Source organism: Chrysochloris asiatica, unplaced genomic scaffold (assembly GCF_000296735.1).
Source record: "Chrysochloris asiatica unplaced genomic scaffold, ChrAsi1.0 scaffold00020, whole genome shotgun sequence".
In the NCBI taxonomy this organism is placed as follows: Eukaryota; Metazoa; Chordata; class Mammalia; order Afrosoricida; family Chrysochloridae; genus Chrysochloris; species Chrysochloris asiatica.
The window spans coordinates 23,914,743-23,934,876 of NW_006408538.1; the positions used below are offsets into that span (position 1 = coordinate 23,914,743).

The 20,134-nt window shown below is 46.7% G+C and overlaps 1 protein-coding gene across 1 annotated transcript in view; it reads right to left on the reverse strand.

Annotated features, from left to right (window-relative positions):
- Positions 1–5,057: 5,057 nt before the first annotated feature.
- DLG5 (discs, large homolog 5 (Drosophila)) overlaps positions 5,058–20,134 on the reverse strand; it is a 193,702-nt gene continuing 178,625 nt past the window's right edge. The window contains exons 30-34 of the mRNA XM_006837474.1: positions 9,369–9,512; positions 9,070–9,197; positions 7,799–7,908; positions 7,079–7,188; positions 5,058–5,161 (exon numbers count right to left, since the gene is read on the reverse strand). Of these exons, the coding sequence (XP_006837537.1) occupies positions 5,058–5,161; positions 7,079–7,188; positions 7,799–7,908; positions 9,070–9,197; positions 9,369–9,512 (596 nt within the window). The remainder of the gene's footprint in view (positions 5,162–7,078; positions 7,189–7,798; positions 7,909–9,069; positions 9,198–9,368; positions 9,513–20,134) is intronic.

Genomic DNA, 20,134 nt, shown 5'->3' on the forward strand with positions numbered 1-20,134 from the left:
AGAGTGTTATGAGAGGATTTCTGGACCAGGGGGTGCCAGGCGGCATACTGAAAACGAAAGGATCAAGTGATCTTCCATATTGAATGGGGAATGCAGAGCCCCAGGCCCTGCCCTCTCTCCCCACTGCACCATGACCCTCCACCAGAGCAAAGACTGATGAAGCATCCAACAAAGACCTACAGACCCGTACAGAGATTCCCCAAGGGCAGCCCAGCCAAGCTGTCTGACAGGGAAGCTCGTGACCTAAACTGGACGTGTTCTGGACATTTTAATCATTTGCAGACATTAAACCCTCTAATGTGCATGATAAATATCAAGGTAAATAGGGGTGGGGATGGTGGAGGAATTGGAATTATATGGGAAGATACTGCATCCATGAAACAAGTACAGGATGCTATTAAAAAAAAAAAAAAAAAGGGCATTCAGAAATAAAAGTGTTCTTAGAAATTACAAACATGAAAAGTTGAGGGTTTCCCTGAAGGAACAGCAAAAACACAAAATTGTACCAGACCAGAATGTTAAGGAACCAGACAGATCTCCAATGTGTGAGTTAAGAAAAGCTCCCGAAAGAAGGAGAAAGCGTAACCCGTTGATACAACCTTTCTTCTGTCGGCCCTCGGGGTCTACGTGTCTACTTCTGCCACCCTCATCCCTACACACACAAGTGCGGATGTGTCGATTAGCAGGCAGTGATGAACCCAGACGGCGTCTTTATTTTTTTAACCCCAAAGCAATATTGTTGATGCTGTTAAGTTCCATAGAGGCAGGTCTGACTCATAGTAAACTTGTATAGGGTGTCGTAGAAGTGGCTGGTGGGTTTCACCACTGACCTTGTGGACAGCAGTCCAATGCTGATCCTACAGCACCAAAGTAAACCTAGTCACCATCCTGTGGAAGAGTACGGATCTGCGGTTAACCTTTTCCCTCAAATGTGACGCAGGAAACACATCACTCAAACCAGAGAAGGAAAATAAACATGAAATCCAGAAAACCCCCAGGACAGTCTTAAGAAAACCAGCCTTAGAGGGCAGACAAGTCTGGAGCCAGGGGTTCAGGACAGAGATGCTGAGAGCTGTGAGAACCAGGGGGCTCCTGTCTCCACAAGGTGAAAGCCAAGGGGGTCTTGGCCCCTTATTTCTTCTAGGATCAGCTTGATCCCATGCTGAGACCACCTAGAGACTCTCACTTCATCCCACAGAAGTGTTTAGCTTTGACTTGTTCTTGAAATCTAGCCGTGCTGAGCATGAAGACAGTAACACGACAGTGCTAGACAACCAGGGCCTGTGGAAACATGGCCGCCGGCCATGACTGCGGAGTTCTGACTTTCCCAGGATTCACTCCACATCTCCCGGGAAGGAGCTCTTGTAAATTCTCAGGGAAGCTCAAGTTCTGACTCAGGAATCCCACTACTTCTCTGGCAGTAGTCTCAAAACTGAAAAAAAAATCATTTCAAGATACACCATAGGAGGCAAAACTATGCAGTAAAGCAAGGAAATGAAGAAAGCAGGACTTGGAGTTACTTCCGGGAATGAGGCACGAGAGTTTTCAGGGTAATAGCACTGTTCTATTACCCAGTGTAGCTGGAGCAGAGCCAAGCTCGTTTTAAACTGCACATTATACATGCTCTTCTCCATGTATAACACATCCCACAGTTAGAAAAAAAATAAAAAAGGTTATAGCCCCCACAATAACAAGGAAATCTGAAGAGCCCCAGCCAGAAAACCCAAGTTTATATTCTAGAAGGTAGGAATGGATGGAGGAATCTGGGCTGAGGAAACCCACAGGTGAGAACTCAGCTGAAGGGAGCGGTACGGGTTACCTCTCAAGGTCTGTCTTGAAGCCTGTCCTCGCTACCCCATAGTCCCTCTCAGAGAGGATCATGGTCCCAGCGCCAGGCTGAACACCCTGGTTATGTTTATGCTTACTGCGTTCACTGCACTTCCGCCCATTCCTCTTCAGCCTTGCATTCATTGCCCATGTGGTCCTCTACCAGTGGCCAGCTCAGCTTTCCAGCCATCAATCCCCCAGCTGGCCAGCTGCTCCAATCAGTCTCAGAGCTTTGTCTCAATGGGAAGAAAGGCTTGAGGCAGCAGATGCCTGGGGCTCCTACTCCAAACCCTGGGCTTCCACTCCCGACCACTAGAGGGCGAGGAGCCGCCTCTGCCTCAGAGGAAATGTCGCGTGCCACACTCCTGGAGTTGGGACTGTCCTCAGCTTCCTGCAAGACAAGGAGTTAGATGGTGCACCATGCCTTGGGGTCCCGTTTCCTCCAGTTTATAAAGATCGAGCCCACCGAGCATGACTGCTCCAAGACCCCATGGCTAGGGCTGAAAGTAAGCTCTGGCCATCGCCTGCCCTTCCCAGAATAACTAAGCCTGTGTGCACACCCCTACACGCCACAAGCCTCTCCAGGAATTGAGGCCCCCCCCCCCCCCCGTGTTGCTGTGTACTGAGAGTCACCCTCAAGACCTCAGTTCATCCAAAAATAAATGATCTGTGATGTCAGTGATTTTACAGGTCCTTTAAAAAAGAGGCATGTTTGTTTCCTTTTAATTACAAAAGAAAACCTTTCAGTCCACTGGAAGACATGTGGCGAACAGAGAAAAGCTTAAAGAAAAATCACTGGCAATGCTACAAATGCTGTTAAGGTTTTGGTACCATAAGTGAGTTGTTTAAAGAAGCGTCCTAAAGTAAGCAGACATCACTTGCCAGGGAGCAGCTGCCCCCTCTGAGTGTGGCATGGGCTGGGCTGTAGGAGTTGCAGCCAGGCCCTGTGGCTGTGTGCACATGGGTGAGAGAGGTCCGTCCTGGGTCACAGGTCACCCGTAGCTCCTACTGCATCTCAACAGCCAGAGCCCCACACAGCTCTGGACTCTATTAGGGAGGTCAAACCGCGAGTCCACCGTGGGACTTAGATACCGAGCAGGGAAGGAAGGTCCAAAGAGAGACCAACACCAGATCTGTCCCTATCTTCTACAACCACAGAACCATGAGAGTTTTCTGGAACCTTCTACCCTCTTATGTTCCTCCAAGTCTCAAGGCATTTAATGTGGTTAGCCCTGGTCTCCTGGCTGGTAAAGGGGGAGCCTCTACTGAACATGGGGCTTTTGGCCCAGACTGCTGCAGAGGGCCTGTAAGGTGGGCTGCCCCGACTTTCCCTCCCTGTGCAATCCTGAAGCCAAGCCTGACCTTTTCTGCAGACCCTGATTTGAGAATGTGAGGGGCTTTAAATCCCCAGAACACCTAGATTACTCTTTGCCTTCCAAAGCCCGGCCCAGCCCAGGCCTAAATTCAAGTACCTGAAGGCACAGTCTGATCCTTGCCACCAACCAGCTGCCTGGCTGTGCACACCGCTGTGTTGCTACTGCATGCAGGACAGTCAGACAATGGAAGGGGGTAAGGAAGCGAGCCTGAGAGAGGCTGGTTTTGAAAGAACGCCACATGGCAGCCACTGGCACCGACATCTGTGGAGAAGGAACTGGGAACTTCCCAAAAGCAGGGAAAACAAATGAAAGGCAGAGAAGTCCACTGGCAACAATTTACAGAAATTGACCTTTATTTGTTGTACTAAAGTCTGTTTAACTTTTGATACAAAGTAACATTTTAGTACAGAAAATCCCAGTCTGTCAGAAGAGGACCTGTGTGTTTACACACGTACCATCATCACAGTCCCACCCTATCCACGACTTAGAAAACACAAACCCCCCAAAGGTACCAAAGGAATAGGTGGAGACATCATCTAGAGTTTGTCTGACTTGTTTGAGCTAGGAAGTGTGTATCTGTAAAACAAAGGCAACACTGAGGACTGCAACAGCTGTGCATGAGAACAGATCCCTTTTTAAAAATGTCAGTCATGGCTAAACTACAACATAGTGCCTAGCATTACAAAGAAAACAACGAAACCAGAGATTTCCTGCTAGTAACATGAAATGTTAGGATCTGACTCCAGAAAGGCAGGGGCCCAGCACAGCACCTCAGAACTGGACACACCGTTGGATGAGCTGCAGTGACCCTTTAGAAGCGCAAAAACAGACCCCAGGTGAACACATCCTGTAACGCAGACTCAAAAACCCCCTGTGCTTACAGGCAGGCTGTTCACAGTGACAACACAAAGCAAGATGCTTCTTTCTCCTAAAAGCTCTCAAGTTTAAAGTCTGAAACATGAGTGTTTTGTTGTTGTTGATGATGAAAAAGAATTGATGTTCTCACCACCCTTTGAACTATAAAGATTACGAATTACCCTGCATAAATTGCACTGACAAAGGCTGTCACTATGTGCAAAAGGGGTCACCCTGCCTGGAGCCTATGTTACTGCGAACCTGTGGAGCTCGGGGACTAGATCCAGCACTTAAATTTTAAGTGCATATGGAGAGAAAGCCAGAGGACATGGAAGGCAGGGGAGACAGTCAGACAGACTGCCAAAGCCGTCTGTCCTTGTGCAGGAAGACAGAAGCATGACTGTGTCAACCCACAAAGGCACACAATGGGGCTATTGCAGTCTCGACACTGTCCATCCAGGAGGGGGCACTGCTGAGTCAATGCTCTGGCCTCACTGATGAAGATTCCTCAGCACCACAGGAATGAGGTTCCAGAGTTGTTTCACTGAAAAGAGGAACAAAAGCAAGAGACAGAAGGGGTGGGCAGAGGAGGCAGGGGCTGGGCACTGACAGCAGGAAGCCGTTCAAGTAAACATTAACAACCAAATACTTTTTTTAAAAAAGGCTTGTAAACTTATGATCTGAAAGGTTCTCTTTGCAGCATCTCTGGTCGGCTGGCGAATGAAAGGCTGGTGTTGAAGCCCTCTCTGGAAAGTCTCGTGGTTTTTGTTTTGTTGTGTCTTAAAGCACACACGTGAGAGGAATGCAGTTTGCAGGCACAGGCTGGGCGCCCCTGGCCGCTGCCTTCTGTCCACAACGTGGAGTTTCCGGAGTTGTGGCTTGTTGGGTCCTTCCCTCCACATTTACGTGCAGATGTCTTTATTTTCAGTCCGTGAAAGGAGCGGGGCCATACATTTGTGCAGGTGGAATCAGAACAGTCCTTGGCAGCTCCACACTCGCCTATAACGGGCAGGCTGGGACCCACAGGACTTTGCTCTGCTCTTGAGTGACCTTGGCCAGGATCTGCGTGCAAATGCTCGGCAGAGCTCCTCCCTGGACGACCCCTGCAAAAGAGCCCCCGAAACACACAAGTCATTCTGCTCACAGTGAAACTCAGTTTGCATTCTGTTTGAAGGCATGGGACACCCCCTGCTCTTCCCGCCCCTACCCCCACAGTTGGCAAGAAGCTGAGGAAGAAAAAGAATAGAACACAGATCAGTTCTACTTTCTTCTCTGTCCTTCTGGTAAACTATTCTGAAAATACGGGCTCTGAAGACGCCCAGGGTCACATCTTGCTGAGTTTCCCTGACTACTTACTGTACCGTGATGACCAGGATCTGACTGCTGGCATTTACTGCCTACCCTTACTCCCATAATACCCTGCGCTGGGTCTGCTGACTGAGCTCATAATGTGGGAATCCCAGCACATTGGAAAGTTGCTAGTGTGAGGAATAATGTGACAATCCAATCAACAGAAGGATTCTACAGGAAACAAGGAGTTTAGGGAATTAGGAAATCCATGGCCTGGAACCAGACAGGCTGTTGTGTGCTACAACCTAGAGACCTGACAAAGAAACTGACTGAACTTTGTCCCAGCTCTCAAACAAAACAGGAGAGTCACTCCCAGCGGTGACCACACACCAGCATGGCTGACGAACTGTTCCCAGCTGTGGCAGGTACGTACAAAAACTGCTATAGAAACTCGGCACGGTCATTTTATATGTGTTGTATCTAATAAAAATATCTATCCTTGTATTTTATAAGTATTTGGGTGTGTTTTTTTTAAATGTTACTTCTCTGATAATGCATTTCTCATGTATTTGACAAAACTACTGGTCTGTGAGAGGCCAGAAATGACACACAGTGCGGATCCCTGAACAAAGATCACATGACAATCACCAGACTGAGATCACAACACTCTGGAATTTAATTAAGCCACCATCCACTCCCCTCTATGACCACAATAGGACCTCCTAAAGCTCGGGTAGCCTCGCAGTTATGAGTTGGGCTACAGATCTCGAAGTCAGCAGTTCAAAACTACCAGCCATTCATGGGGGCATGATGAGGCTTTCTGCTCCCATAAAGATTTACAGCCTCGGAAACCCTATACAGGATCACTCTTAAGTCAGAACCAACTCCACAGCACACCACTACCAGTCCCTGGGTGGTGCAAATTTGGGAGTCCTGGTGTGGCGCCGTGGGCTAATGTGCTAGACTGCAGTTGGTATGAATCACAAGATCAGTGGTTCAAGCTCACCAGCCACTCCTTGGAAACCCTATAAGGGTCACTATGGATTGGAACCGACTCGATTAAACTTAACAACAGGTAACTACAAGCAAAATTTAATTCCATCAAGTCAATTTCAACTCGTAGTGACGCTCAGAGTAGAACTGCCCTATACGGTTTCCAAGGCAGTATTCTTTACAGAGGTTAGCTTGGACCGCAAGATCAGCAGTTGAAACCCACCAGCCACTCCTCGGAAACCCTAAATAGGGTCACTATGAGTTGGAACTGACTAGACGGCATTTTATAACAATCATTGCTGCCTCTTTCTCCTACAGAGTGGCCAGCAGCCAAGCGCTTAACCACTGTAACAACGGGTTCTTTCATTTCATGAAAAGCAAACAGTAAAACAGCCATAGATAAATCAGACCCAAGACAGTTGTGTTCCAAGGCCAGACACAATAACCCTTGGGTGAAGCCAGTCTTCCCAGAGGATGCTGTGGGCCAGTTCAGCATAGTTCCCGGCCTGCTCTGGGTGATGGAGCCATGCGACATGGTACTTGCGCTGCAAGGAAGACCTGCTACCCACTACCCGGCTCAGGTAAGAACCTATGTACATATCCACTGGCCAGTGACTGACCAGTGATGGCAGCGGCACGCATTCATTCGGCAAGCGCCCTAGCAACGCCAGCTGTAAGACAGGCGTCCTTGGAAAACCTCTGCATTCTACCCGCTGCTTCTCCCAGTGCCCACCTACCTGTGAAGTACCTACTGTACTCCTGTTCAATTTTCTGAGCCGTCTCAAACTGCTCTTTGGAATGCCTCTGGGTCACCTTGTCCCGGAGGTAGACAGGGTCTCTCTGCTCCCTGGTGGGACAAAGCAGGGGTGACAGCTGAGCTTATCTCGGCTCTCCTAGGCCCTCCATTTCTCTCCCTTTGCAACCACTAAGATGGGGGCATGAGGCGGCAGGGGTATGTTGGGAGATGGGGGCACTTCTGTGTGTACCCCTCAAAAAGCACAGCCACTTTGGGCTCCAGAGAGAGACCCAGGCAGGAAGGGGAAGGTGGGCATTCAGTGTGTGTACCAGCCAGGTCCCAATGGCAGGTATGGAAGGTCAGAAGCACAGGAAGGTGAAACAAGGGGATGCTGCCGGGAACTGGTCCCGACAAGGAGGGAAAGTCACAGTCAGCTAACTCATGGAGAAGCTGGACCGAGCCCAAGTCTCCAGGTTCCCAGTGTCTTTAGAAGCAGGAGGTAAGGGGGTTTGAAAGGGCTGGAACGGACCCATGCTCCCAGTCAGGGGCCCATGGAGGAGAAGATCCTTCCCTACAAATGCTGACAATTTTAAGACTAAATTGGTGTGTTTCTCATTCTTCTATACCAACCCACGTGAGCCTGCTGCTTGGGGCTTCCTGGATAGCAGCGCCCCCCTATCCCCCACGAAGCCCAGGGGAGGCCTGGCAACCAGCCACCTACTTGATGTGCTTCGCGCTCTTGTAGCGGATGAAGATGACGATAGGGTAGATGTGCATGTTATGAAGCCGCTCGATGGCATGCGGGCCAATGTCCAGGACACAGTGACGGTTCTGAGGGAGACGAGAGGGACAGAGACTGCTGGCTGGGAGCACGCGGTAGGCCTTTTTGAGGGCCCCCCCACCCCCGCCAGCTCCTCTCCTCTCCAAGGCAAAACACCCCAGGGTCTCAAGCCCTCACTTTGTACAGCTCTTCCTTCCTCTATAAACGACACCTAACGTTCTAACCATGAACAAAGCAGCAAACCCAATAACACACATACACACAATAAACCGTGAAGAAACCCAAGGAAACATCTCCCTGCTGCCTGTTAGTGGCAGAGGCAGTAAAGACTGGGCTGCGGGCAGCTCCCAAGTTTCCTGTCCTGTCCTCACCCAGATACTAGGACCTACTTAAAGCCTCCCTGACCCTGGCCTCAGAAAGAGGGAACTGCAGTCAGGAATAAGGAGTGTGTGTTTCTGCACAGCTGTCACCAAACTATGTCCTGGGTCCCTGAGCCTCAGCCATAAGCACCCCGTGGGTCCCCACCCACCCACTCACCCAAAGAGGCTCCACTGAGGGGTCAAACCATTGACAAACTATCTAGCTTCCTGGGCCACCTCTGACATAAGGGTGACCACTTCAACTGGACACTGTGCACCTAAAAGCCCTAAGAAACCAATCCCTTCAAGTCACCCAGCAAAGGGGACTGACCACCAATGTGGACGGCGCAGGGCAGAGTGCCTACCTTTCCCACACTTGCAGATCCGCCCCCACCCAATGCACACACATGCCTCCTTCATGCTACAAATGCAGCCAACTATGCCCAAGAGAAACACACGGCAACCGCTTTAACTTTCAGGGCCAGGGTTCCCCTGAAAGGACCCAGGGAGGCTGCGTCCCTCTCCCCAGAATAATGCCACAAACATCAAATTCTGCACTCAAGTCCAGCAGACATACTCGGGACACTGTTTTAGAGGTCAAAGTTCAAAGCCCTCAGAACAGACAGGTGGGAATTAGCAGAAAAGCTAGAACTTCGGCTCATACAACACACGAGGGCTACAAGGAGAAGGGGCCCTGGCCGATGACGGTGTGGGAGAGCTCACTGTGGTCTGAGACATGCAGGGCCCCAGGGCCCCCAGACACACACACACACACACACACACACACACTCAGGGGAGCCGGAGCCTCAGGCTCACACGGGTGCCAGATTCCTGACCAAAAGCAATGGATACCTTCTCCGTGATTTCCTTTATAGAAGCCACTGTGGTCACGTCGAAGTGGCCGCTCCGCCGCTTATAATCCACAAAGAGGCAATCCTTGACACCTCGCTCAATGGCCTGCTGGGAAGCCTTCATCACCTCTGTAAAGACCAGATATAGACGTCACTAAAGCCAAGCTCATACACTGTGGCTTCTTGGAGGTGGGTTACCACGTCCCAGGAGAAAGGGCCCGGAGCGGCCTCCTGGTGTGGCCCAGGTCTCCTCAGCTGAGCCACCCTCTGAGGAATATCGTAGACCAGGGCTGCCCTTACCGAGGGGGCACCTGCAGAATTTGCCCGGTGCCTCATTCACCAGCATTTCCTTCACCACGTCCAGCAAGGGCCCCAAAATCAGGACGGGTCGCAGAGACGCACAGTCCACCTTCTGCACCCGCTGGTAGGCCAGGCTCACCGGATCTGGAAAGAGAAATGCAACAGTGCTGGTATCAGTCACCTGTGAGGGGATGACCAGGGGTGGGGACCTCTTCCTGGAAGGCCCACCCCTTCATGCCACAAGCCCAGAGCTAGGTGGGCTGAGTGCCTCATCTCGGCCTGCTGAGGGCTTTCTCAGTGGCGGCCCTGAAGTCCCACATCCCAGGCAAATGACCAGCGGGCCCTGCTCCTGTTCTCTCCGGAGTTCAAGTGCAGCCTCCCCTTCCGACTGTCAGTTGGTCGCTCAGCACTGCCCACTACTGAAGTATACTAGTTATGCATCCTAACATGCCTGCTGAACGGCCCGCAGTGATCACTCTCCTCCTCCTTATAGTGACAAAGACTCCCAGGTTCAGCGGCACAGCCTCCCCTGTGGTTAGGTGTGGCCAAGTCGTCCCGGTGGCTGAATAGAGTGCAGCTCCCAGTCCCTGAAACCCTGTCCTAGGCTGGCACAGATGGCACTGAGACACTGCTGTGGGCCCGCTGTGACGTGCAGACAAGCACAGGCTTAGGCAGTGGGCAAAACACAAGCAGACAAGGTGAGCCCCAGAACAGAGGTCCCCAGCGAGGCCTCGGCCAGAGCAGTCTGGGCTCCAACACGGGAGAAAAACGAACATCCTCTATGCTGGTCACTCTGATTAGTTCTCAATGTTTTAAATGGTCACACTAGCCTCTTCATTGAGACCTGCAGTAAAACCTCACCGCCCACCACAGGAACTAAGAATCTTTGTGGCACCTACAAACCCGGCAAGCAAATAAAAATACCTTCTTCTCATCTACCCGTTACATGTCACTGTGCTGGTCTCTCAGAAATGCCAGAAGACAAAGCTGAGTCCTTGCCATTAGAAAGCCCCCACTCCCCAAAATACAGACCCAAACTCAAAGTCATCCAGAGGACCAGGCTGGTCTGAGGAAGACGAATGGAACCCTGAACTATGAACTATGACCCTCAGCCACCATTCCAGTATGGAAAGAGGTGGGCGGGAGGGACAGGGAGAAGGAGGAAGGTGAAATAAAGGTGGGCTTGAGAGACAGGTCACTGTTCTGGAAGGAGGACATGTGCACAGTGAGGTGTAGTCTAGAGACTAGGACAGTAAGGACCAGAAGGCCAGAGCCTTTAAGCAAGTACAGCACCTGCAGCCAGGTGCAAGTCAGACTCCAGAAAGACCAATCTCATGGGCAAAAGCAAGGGTGAGGATGACCAAAGTCTCTCCTGTCTTCTCACCCAAGCTTTGTGAGAGCAATTTTGAAGGTTGAAGATTATCCATGTATAAGGAAGGCTCAAACATTCATAGAAAACTTTCCTTATCTTTTAAATTCATTTTTCCAAGAACTTTTTGAAGTCCCCTTGGACATGTGCACAGCTCTTTACAGCATTTCCCAATAAAGAAAATTTATTAGGAGTCCCAGGTCTTGCCATATTGCTAGCCATCCAGGTCTCAACCCAGGTTTACATGAATCTATTGAACGTGCTCGGACTTAGCTCACAACTTCATTGCTATTTTCCCACTTCCCCTTATCGGTAGACCAGCGTGATCACAAGCACGACCACATGCCTTCTCATGTATTCCCCTTGAGTCTCAGTCTTGGAGATGAAGTCTGGCCATGCTGGCGTTTAAAGAACATTCTGGCTGTATCTCTTCTAACACAGATTGTAAAGAGGTCTTGTTCAAAATATTTTGCATAATGCTGTATTTCATTTAGAGTCCTGGTGTGGCACTGTGGGTTAACGTGCCAGACTGCATAGCCGTTTGAACTGCAAGGTCGGTGGTTTAAGCTCACCAGCTGCTCCTTGGAAACCCCCTACAGGGTCGCTATGGGTTGGAATCGACTCGATGGCACTTAACACCTAACCTTGCACTGGACCAGGAGGACTAGAGCAGAGAGTGAAGTATCCAGCTGATACGAAGTGAGGGGCTGATCACAACCTGACTACAGAAGAAAGAAGAGTAAAAGAGTAATTCACTATAATTTGATGAACTTGACCTATACACATGGATGTAGTAGCTCAAAAGAGGGAATAAATCTTTACAGTGAGGATCACTCCCCTCCCTTGGTACAGAGGGTAGACAGGGATGGGCATCTTAGACACTGGCTACCCAAAATGGGTGGGCTACAAAGGCACAAAGTGACTGGCTTACAAGCTTTCAAGAGGGAGCCTAGTTCCAGAGGATGCAGAAGAAGGCAGAATCTCCACTGAGTGGTTTCCAACCTGTCTGGACAGGGCTATTGAAAGGAGATGGGGATAAGCCTCTTGTGGTTCAATAGTGAATAACTGCTATCAGGACTGACTGTGAATGTTGCAAATGTAAAGGTAGATGTTTTGTGACAAAAGGAGGGGAGTGGTTGCCTTTGCAGTCCAGGAGCGGAGGTCCCTGGGACCATCAAAGGAGATGAGTGGAGTGTGGGACCCTACCCAGAGAAACAGTGATGCCAGAGATGGAGGCAGAGATGATGACGTGGAGAGATGGAGCGGCTGGGGGGGGGGGGAGGGGCACGAGCTTGCAGGGGTGTACCCTTTGGTTGTTTGATGATGCATGGAGGGGATTGTAATCATTACAGTGAAACGAAATATGAAAGGATGAATGTAAAGCTGATGTTCCCCCATGTAAACTATCACTCAATTCACAATAAAAACTTAAAAAAAAAAGATTTCCTAAAAAAGTCAAAAGGGATCTCACAACCTAGGAAAAAAGTTTTTTTTTTTTTGCAAAGACATCAGACAGGAGACTAATACCTACAATTTATAGAAAACTACAACGAAATCAAATCTGCTGCACAAGACCTTTTCCTACAATGTAAAGAAAAGAAAAATCTTCTTCAAAGAATTTTTCTTGGATCAACTATCAACACTCATGGAAGTAGCGGTCAACAAATCAAATGAAATATGTTGTTGTTGTTAAATGCCATCGAGTCGGTTCCGACCCATAGCGACCCTGTAGAGGGTTTCCAAGGAGCAGCTGGTGAGCTTGAACCACCAACCTTGCAGTTCAAACGGTGTTGTAGTCTGGCACATTAACCCACAGTGCCACACCAGGACTCCAAATGAAACACAGCAGTACGCAAAATCTTTTGAACATGACCTCTTTACAATCTGTGTTAGAAGAGATACAGCCAGAATGTTCTTTAGAAGCCAGCATGGTCAGACTTCATCTCTCAGACTTTGATAGATTATCAGAAGGGACCAGACCCTGGAGGGCATCACACTTGGGGAAGTGGATGCTACAAGGATGCCCACTGTGCTCTGTGGTGTAGACACGTGGAGCCCACCAAGGATAATACAGAGTGGGGAAAGGGAGATTCCCAGGGAGACAGTGCAGTGGTCAGAAGAACAAAGTAAAACAGGATATTCAAAATTCCCACTATGCATTAGAATCATGAGCGTCATTTTCTTTTCATTATGTGGGACTTCTGCTCCCAGGTAAAACAGTAGAGGGTACAGCATACATTTGAGAACTATAAAACCTAGGGGTGGGGGTGGGGTGGGGCAGGAATACCCTTTTGAAGATATCATAGAGCTGTTCCAGCAGCCAGGACTTGAAATGCAAGAGTCCGCAGAAAAGGAAACTCACATGCCTACATTCTACAGGCTGTTTTCCCCACAGAACGAAAGAGCTAAGGATTCGGGCAGAGGGCGCAGGGAGGCCAAGGCAGTCAGAGAGAAAAAAGGGACAAGAAATAATGGTGACAGACAGAGGTTTTCTCCTAAAGTCGTTTGCTAAATTGTTAAGCAGTGAGGAGGAGCAAGGAAAGGAGTCTACGTCACTGCAGTGCAGAGCAGAGCGCTCTTCTCTCTCATGGTGCTGAAGAGACAGAAACTGGTCATCGAGTATTTCTAAGAGAAGGGATCCTAGGAAATCGCCCCAGTTCTCAGTGGGACCACCACAGGGCTGCTATGCCCAAGACCCAGCGTAGACCAGGGCTGCCCAAGGGCTGCAGTCCAGCCTCGTGGCAGCTCAGCGACTCCCTGCTGACGTGGAGATGGACATGAGCCAGCACCACTTACGGTCGTGGCAGCAAACGTGATGAACAGCCTGGACAATCTCCTAAACGTACCAAGGAGCTGGGCCAAGAAAAGCAAACACAAGAGAAAGAGACACAAAGATAACTTGGCATTAGAGCTGCCAAATCATCTCTAAGTAGGATTAACATGAGAAAAGAAAATAAGACCAGCTGAGAAGATTTGGATCAAAAGATAACATCATGATAAATACAGAAAAGATCAAAGTTGTCAAGGACTTCATTTTACTTGAATCCACAATCATGGAAGCAACAGTCAAGAAATAAATGATGCATTTTATTGGGAAAATCTGCTGCAAAATGACTTCTTTATAGTGTCTGAGCAATGATGTCACTTTGAGGAGTAAGGTGTGGCTGACCCAAGCATGGTCTTTTCAATTGCCTCTTGTGCACATCAATGAAGAAGGAAGTCTACAGAAAAACCGATTCATATGAATTACAATGTTGGCAAAGAATATTAAATATACCATAGACTGCTAGAAAAACAAACAAGTCTGCCTTGGAAGAAGTACAATCACACTGATCCTTGGGAACAAGGAGGACGAGACTTTATCTGACATATTCTGGGCATGTTATAAGGAAGGACGAGTCCCTGGAAAAGGACGTCATACTTGGTAAAGACGAGGAACAGCCAAAAAGAGGGAGATCGTCAACAAGATGGACTAACGCAGTGGCTGCAACCATGGACTCAAGTTTACTAAAAATTCTGAGGATGGCACAGACTCACGCAGTGTTTCATTCAGCTGTAGAGATGAGTCAGGGTCAAAGTGATAGCATCGAATAACCAAGACGTACAAAAGAAGAGATGACAGAAGTCAATTAAGGAAAAAAAATCAAAATCAAACGAAACCGCTAGAGCTAAAAAACCAAAAGTAATTTCTGAAATTAAGTACATATTTAAATACAAAAGGAGTGGATTCACGAAACAAGAAAAAATTCAGCAGAAAATATCCAAGGTAACCAGGCTAAAGCTTGGAGAGAGAGAAAAAACACGTACAAAAAAAGTATGTGACATGGGTATCATTATGGATTAAACTGTATCTCCCAAAATATGTATTAAATTCCTTCCCTAAAGGAGTTTTCATATCAAGAATCTTTCCCATCCCCTCTGTACACAGGGTAGATAGAGACGGGCAACTTAGACATTGGCTTCCTAAAATGGGGGACAATGAAGGCACTAAGTGACTGGCTTACAAGTTTTCAAGAGGGAGTTCAGTTTTAGAGTGTGGGGGAAGGTAGAACCGCATCTGAATAGTTTTCATCTTGTCTAGAGGGGTCTAGTAAAAGGAGATGCAAATAAGATTCTTATGATTCAATAGTGAGTAATTGTTATCATAACTAATTGGGATTGTCACAATTGTAATGGTAGAAGTTTTGTAACCTAAAGGGAAGTAGTTAATGTTACAGTCCAGGAACAGAGGTCCCTAAGGACCATCAAGGGAGAAGAGCACAAGTGGAATGCAGGACCATATCCAGAGAAGTAGCGACACCAGAGATGGAGGTAGAGATGAGGACATGGAGAGAGGGAGCAGCTGAGGTTCTAGACTCATGAAAAGAGAGGGACTGAGAGCTGGTGGCCAGGAGGCAGACTTGCAGAATATGTCCTTACGTTGGTTGTATAAATGATCATATATTCCTGAGTGTCTGTGTGCACATTCTAAAAAAAGTTAAAAAGAGGGAATAGACTCAAATACTGTTAAATGATGACGCATAGAGGGGATTGTAATCATTGCAATGGAACAAAACACAATAGGATAGTGTAAAACTGACGTTCTCCCATGTAAATTATCACTCAAGTCACACACACACAAATCCTGTCCCTAGTCCCTGTGGATGTGATTCTATTTGGAAATACAATAGAATAGAATGATGATGTCCCAATAGAGCAGGGTGGACCCTAGAGCTAATCACTTGTGGGTTATAAAAAGAGCAAGAAAGATGCCACGTGAAGACAGATTCACAAGGCAGTTGCACCCACAATTCCATGAATACTAAGGCTTCTTGGCTATTAGAAACTGAAACAGAAAAAGGACCTCCCAATAGAGCCACACCCTGAATTTAGTACTTGAATCAATTTGACAACAACTAACACGTTGCAAGAAGCCTCCTGACTTAAATACTGTTATATACACAATCCTGCAATACGGGGAGGATAGGGGGGTGTATGTGGACAGATAAGTAGGCTGACCAGGTGGGAGGAAGAGTGGGGTATGACAGAGGCTGTTTGTACCTGGGTATTTACCTCTGCTGCAAATATATCCATCAATGTTGTGGAGCCTACAGGGCGCAAAGGTACGGAAACTTCTATGATATAACCAAGCATCTTGAGGAAATTAGTCACTGGGCCTGTGGGCATAGGGCCACAGTCGTGGAGGGCACCCTGGTCCAATTGGCACAACACAGTTTACCAAGACAACGCTCCACATGCAGCTTTGGTGAGCAGCGACTTGGATCGTAAAAGCTCATAAGTGGCCATCTAAGGTGCAACTATTGGTCTCTCTACGTCCAGATGAAAGAGGACTGACAAAAACTGAAGACATTTGGAAGAAATCAGTCTAATGGACCACATGAATATCAGTCTCCATAACTCTGAGACCAGAAGAGCTGGACGGCATTCGATGGCTTCCGGCTACCAATACCAATTTATCTGAAAGAGATCGTATCAGAAGGTTCTGGTGGAAGAGGCTCAACTATGGACCAAAACTCAAAATCATAACAAGAAATACCAGGCTTTCTTACTGGTCAAATAGAGATTGGTAGAAGCCCAAGACTACGGCCCTTGGTATCTGCAGGTGTGGAACAGAACACACTTCTGTGGCTCAATTTTCATCCAAGTAATAGATAGGAATATAGGGCAACACAACACTAGTGAGGTACACAACACCACAGGACGGTCAGCCAGTCAGGCTCGAGAGGACAGCATTTACCGAAGAGCAAAATTCCGAAGGGCTGAGAGAAAGGAGGAGGAATGGAAATAAGAACTACAGAGAGGAAGCAGGATACATGGCATTGCATGGAAGGGATTGCAATCATCAGGAGGAAACAATTTGTTTGACTTGTTGAATTTAAACCCCATGCCCTGCTCTTAAACCTTCAATAAATTCAGCACAAAAAGTTTAAATAGTCAAAGAAAAAAGAAACCTCCTGACAGTGAGAATATAAATTTCTGTTCTGTAAAACCACCCCTTATGGTATTTTTGGTTAGACCAAAATTAGAGTTGTTTTTATTGTTGTTAAGTGATGTCAAGTTGACTCAAACTCATAGCCATCCTGTAGAGGGTTTCCAAGGAGCGGCTGGTGAGTTTGAACCACTGACCTTGCAGTTCAAATCGACCTTGCAGTCCAGCGCATTAACCCACAGTACACTAGGCAGCTAAGATGGTCAAAACCCTAATTTACATAAGGAGAGGTGAGAAGAGTCCACAAAAAAATTATGAAATCAGTGGCCAGGAATTTCCCAAAATTGACCAAAACATAAAGCTACAAATTCAAGAAATGCTAAAACCATAAATGATAGAAATGAAAAGATGTATAGTGTGCAGTCTAGGAGGGGTTCTAGCATGGCGGTAGCCTCTCTTGTAAATGGTCACCAACCAGGAAGCTCAGCCTCACCTAGTGACATGACAGACTACATTACGCACTCTGAAGCTAGGAATTGATGGAACACAAATTGAAATATTTCAACAAACTGATGCAGCACTGGAGGCACTCACTCATCTATGCCAAGAAATTTGGAAGACAGCTACCTGGCCAACTGATTAGAAGAGATCCGTATTTGTGCCCATTCCAAAGAGAGGTGACCCAATGGAATGCGAAAATCATTGGACAACATAATTACCACATGCAATTAAAACTCTGCTAAATCAAAAACAGTTGCAAGCACACGTTGACAGAGAACTTCAAGCCAGATTCAGAAGAGGGCACAGAATGAGAGATATCATTGCTGATGTCAGATGGATCTTAGCTGAAAGCAAAGAATACCAGAAAGAAACCAAAAAATTGACTGCACGAAGACTTTTGCTGTGCGGATCGTGACAAGCTATGGACAACACTGTGGAGAATAAGTAATCCAGAACACTTAATTGGTCTATGTAGAGGTTCCTCATGAGCACAAGAGGCAGTTTGTTCACAAGAACACTGAATGGTTTAAAATTAGGAAGGGTGTACGCCAGGGTTGTGTTCTTTCACCATGCTTATTCAATCTGTATATTGAGCAAATAATCTGAGGAACATGTGAAGAAAAACATGGCATCAGGATTGGAGGAAATTCATTAACAACCTGCAATATGCAGATGATACAATTTTGCTTGCTGAAAATGAAGAGGACGTATAATACTTACTGATGAAGATCAAAGACCACAGCCTTTGGTATGGGTTGTACCTCAATGTAAAGAAAACAAAACTCCTCACCACTGGATCAATAAACAACATCCATATCAATGGAGAAAAGACTGAAATTGTCAAAGTCTTCATTTTGCTCAAATCAACCATCAACACTCATGGAAGCAGCAGTCAAGAAATCAAATGACATATTACATTAGGCAAATCTGCTGCACAACACTGTTTTAAAGTGCTGAAGAGCAAAGATGTCAGTTTGAGGATAAAGGTGCGCCTGATCCAAGCCATGGTATTTTCAATAACCTCATATGCATGTGAAAGTTGGACAGTGAATAAGGAAGATTGTAAAGGAATTAATGCATTTGAGTTATGGTGCTAGAGAAGAATATTAAAAGTACCGTAAACTACCAAAAGAACAAACAGATCTGTGTTGGAAGAAGTACAGCCAGAATGCTCCTTGGAAGCCAGGATGGCCACACTTCATTTCTCATACTTCGGACGTATTATCAGGAGGGACCCTGGAGAAGGATATCATGTTTGGTAAAGTGGATTAGGACTAGGCTGCGAACCACAAGGTTAGCAGTTCTAACCCACCAGCTGCTCCTCAGAAACCCTATACAGGGTCGCCATGAGTCTGAACCGACTCAATGGCACTTAACCAACAGCAAAGTGGAAGGTCAGAGAAAAAGAGGAAGACCCCCAACGAGATGGTCTGGCACAGTGTTGGCAGCAATTGGCTCAGGCATAACAACTGTGGTACTGATGGGGGACCAGGCAGTGTTTCGTTCTCTTGTGCATAGGATCGCTATGAGTCGGTACCAACTCAATGGCACCTAACAACAACAATTTCACTCAGCATAATGTCCTCTAAGTTCATGCATGTTGCGAGGTGTTTTACAAATTCCTTCTTATTCTTCAACATTGCATAACATCCCATTGTGCATATGGGCCAACGTTTGCTAACCATTCTTCTGTGGATGGGCATGTAGGCTGTCTCCATTTGTTTGTCATTTGAATAGTGTTGAAATGAACATGGTGTACATAACTCTAGTGATGTCACAGCTCTTAGTTCTTGAGGATATGTCCCAAGTAGAGGGACTGCTGGGTCATTTGGTATTTCTAATTCCAACTTTTTGACAAAGTGCCATACTGTTTTCCACTGTGGTTGCACCATTTTAACATCACACTAGTGGTGTGGGAGCATCCCAGTGTCTCCACCTCCTTGCCAATATTTGTTATTTTCTGGATTTTGGAACTTTACTATTGTTGGTGGAGTAAGATGATATCTAGCTGCTGTTCTGACTTGCATCTCTCTAATAACTAGTGATTAAGAGCATTTTTTCATATGTTTATTGGCTGTCTTAAAGTCTTCTTTGGTGAAGTGTCTGGTCATGTCCTCTGCCCACTTTTCATTGGATTATTTATCTTCTTGTTTTGTCGTTCCAGTGTTCTATAAATTTTAGAGAATAATTCTTTGTCTGATAAGTTATTGCCAAATAGCATTTTCCCAGTCTGTGGGCTCTCTTTTTACTCCTTTGATGCACAGAAGTGTCTAATTTTTAGGAGGTCACAGTCATCTATTTTGTCTGTTGGTTGTGTGTTTTCAGTGATGACGGACACTGTATCATAGCTCCTAAGTTTGTCCTTATTTTTTCACAGATGATCTGTATAGGTCAAGGGTTTACATTTAGGTCTTTAATCCATGTTGAATTCATTTTTGTACACATTGTGAAACATAAGTCTTGGTTCATTTTCTTGCAAATGGAATTTCAATTTTGCCAGCACCATTTGTTAAAGAGATTCTCTCTTCCCCATTTAATTCATTTTGGCCCTTTGTCAAAGACCAACTGACCGTAGGTGGATGGATTTACTTCAGGTTCCTCAATTCTGTTCCACGGATCTACGTGCCTTTTGTTATAACCAGTACCAGGCTGCTTTGCTACTATGGCTGTGTAGTAGGTTTTGAGATTGGGAAGTGAAACACCTCCTACTTTTCTTCTTCTTTTTTTAATAATGCTTTGGTTATCGAGGGTCTGTTTCTTTTCCATATGTAGTTAGTGATTAGTTTTTTCATCTCTTTAAAGAATAATGCTACAGGAACAATCAAGTAAGATAGATACAGCATTGGAAACAATTCAAAACCTACAGAATGAGGTCCAAACGATTAATAATAGAATATCAGAAATGGACAATACATTGAAAGGGCAAAGGAATAGAATTGAAGAGATAGATACTAGAACTAGTGAGCT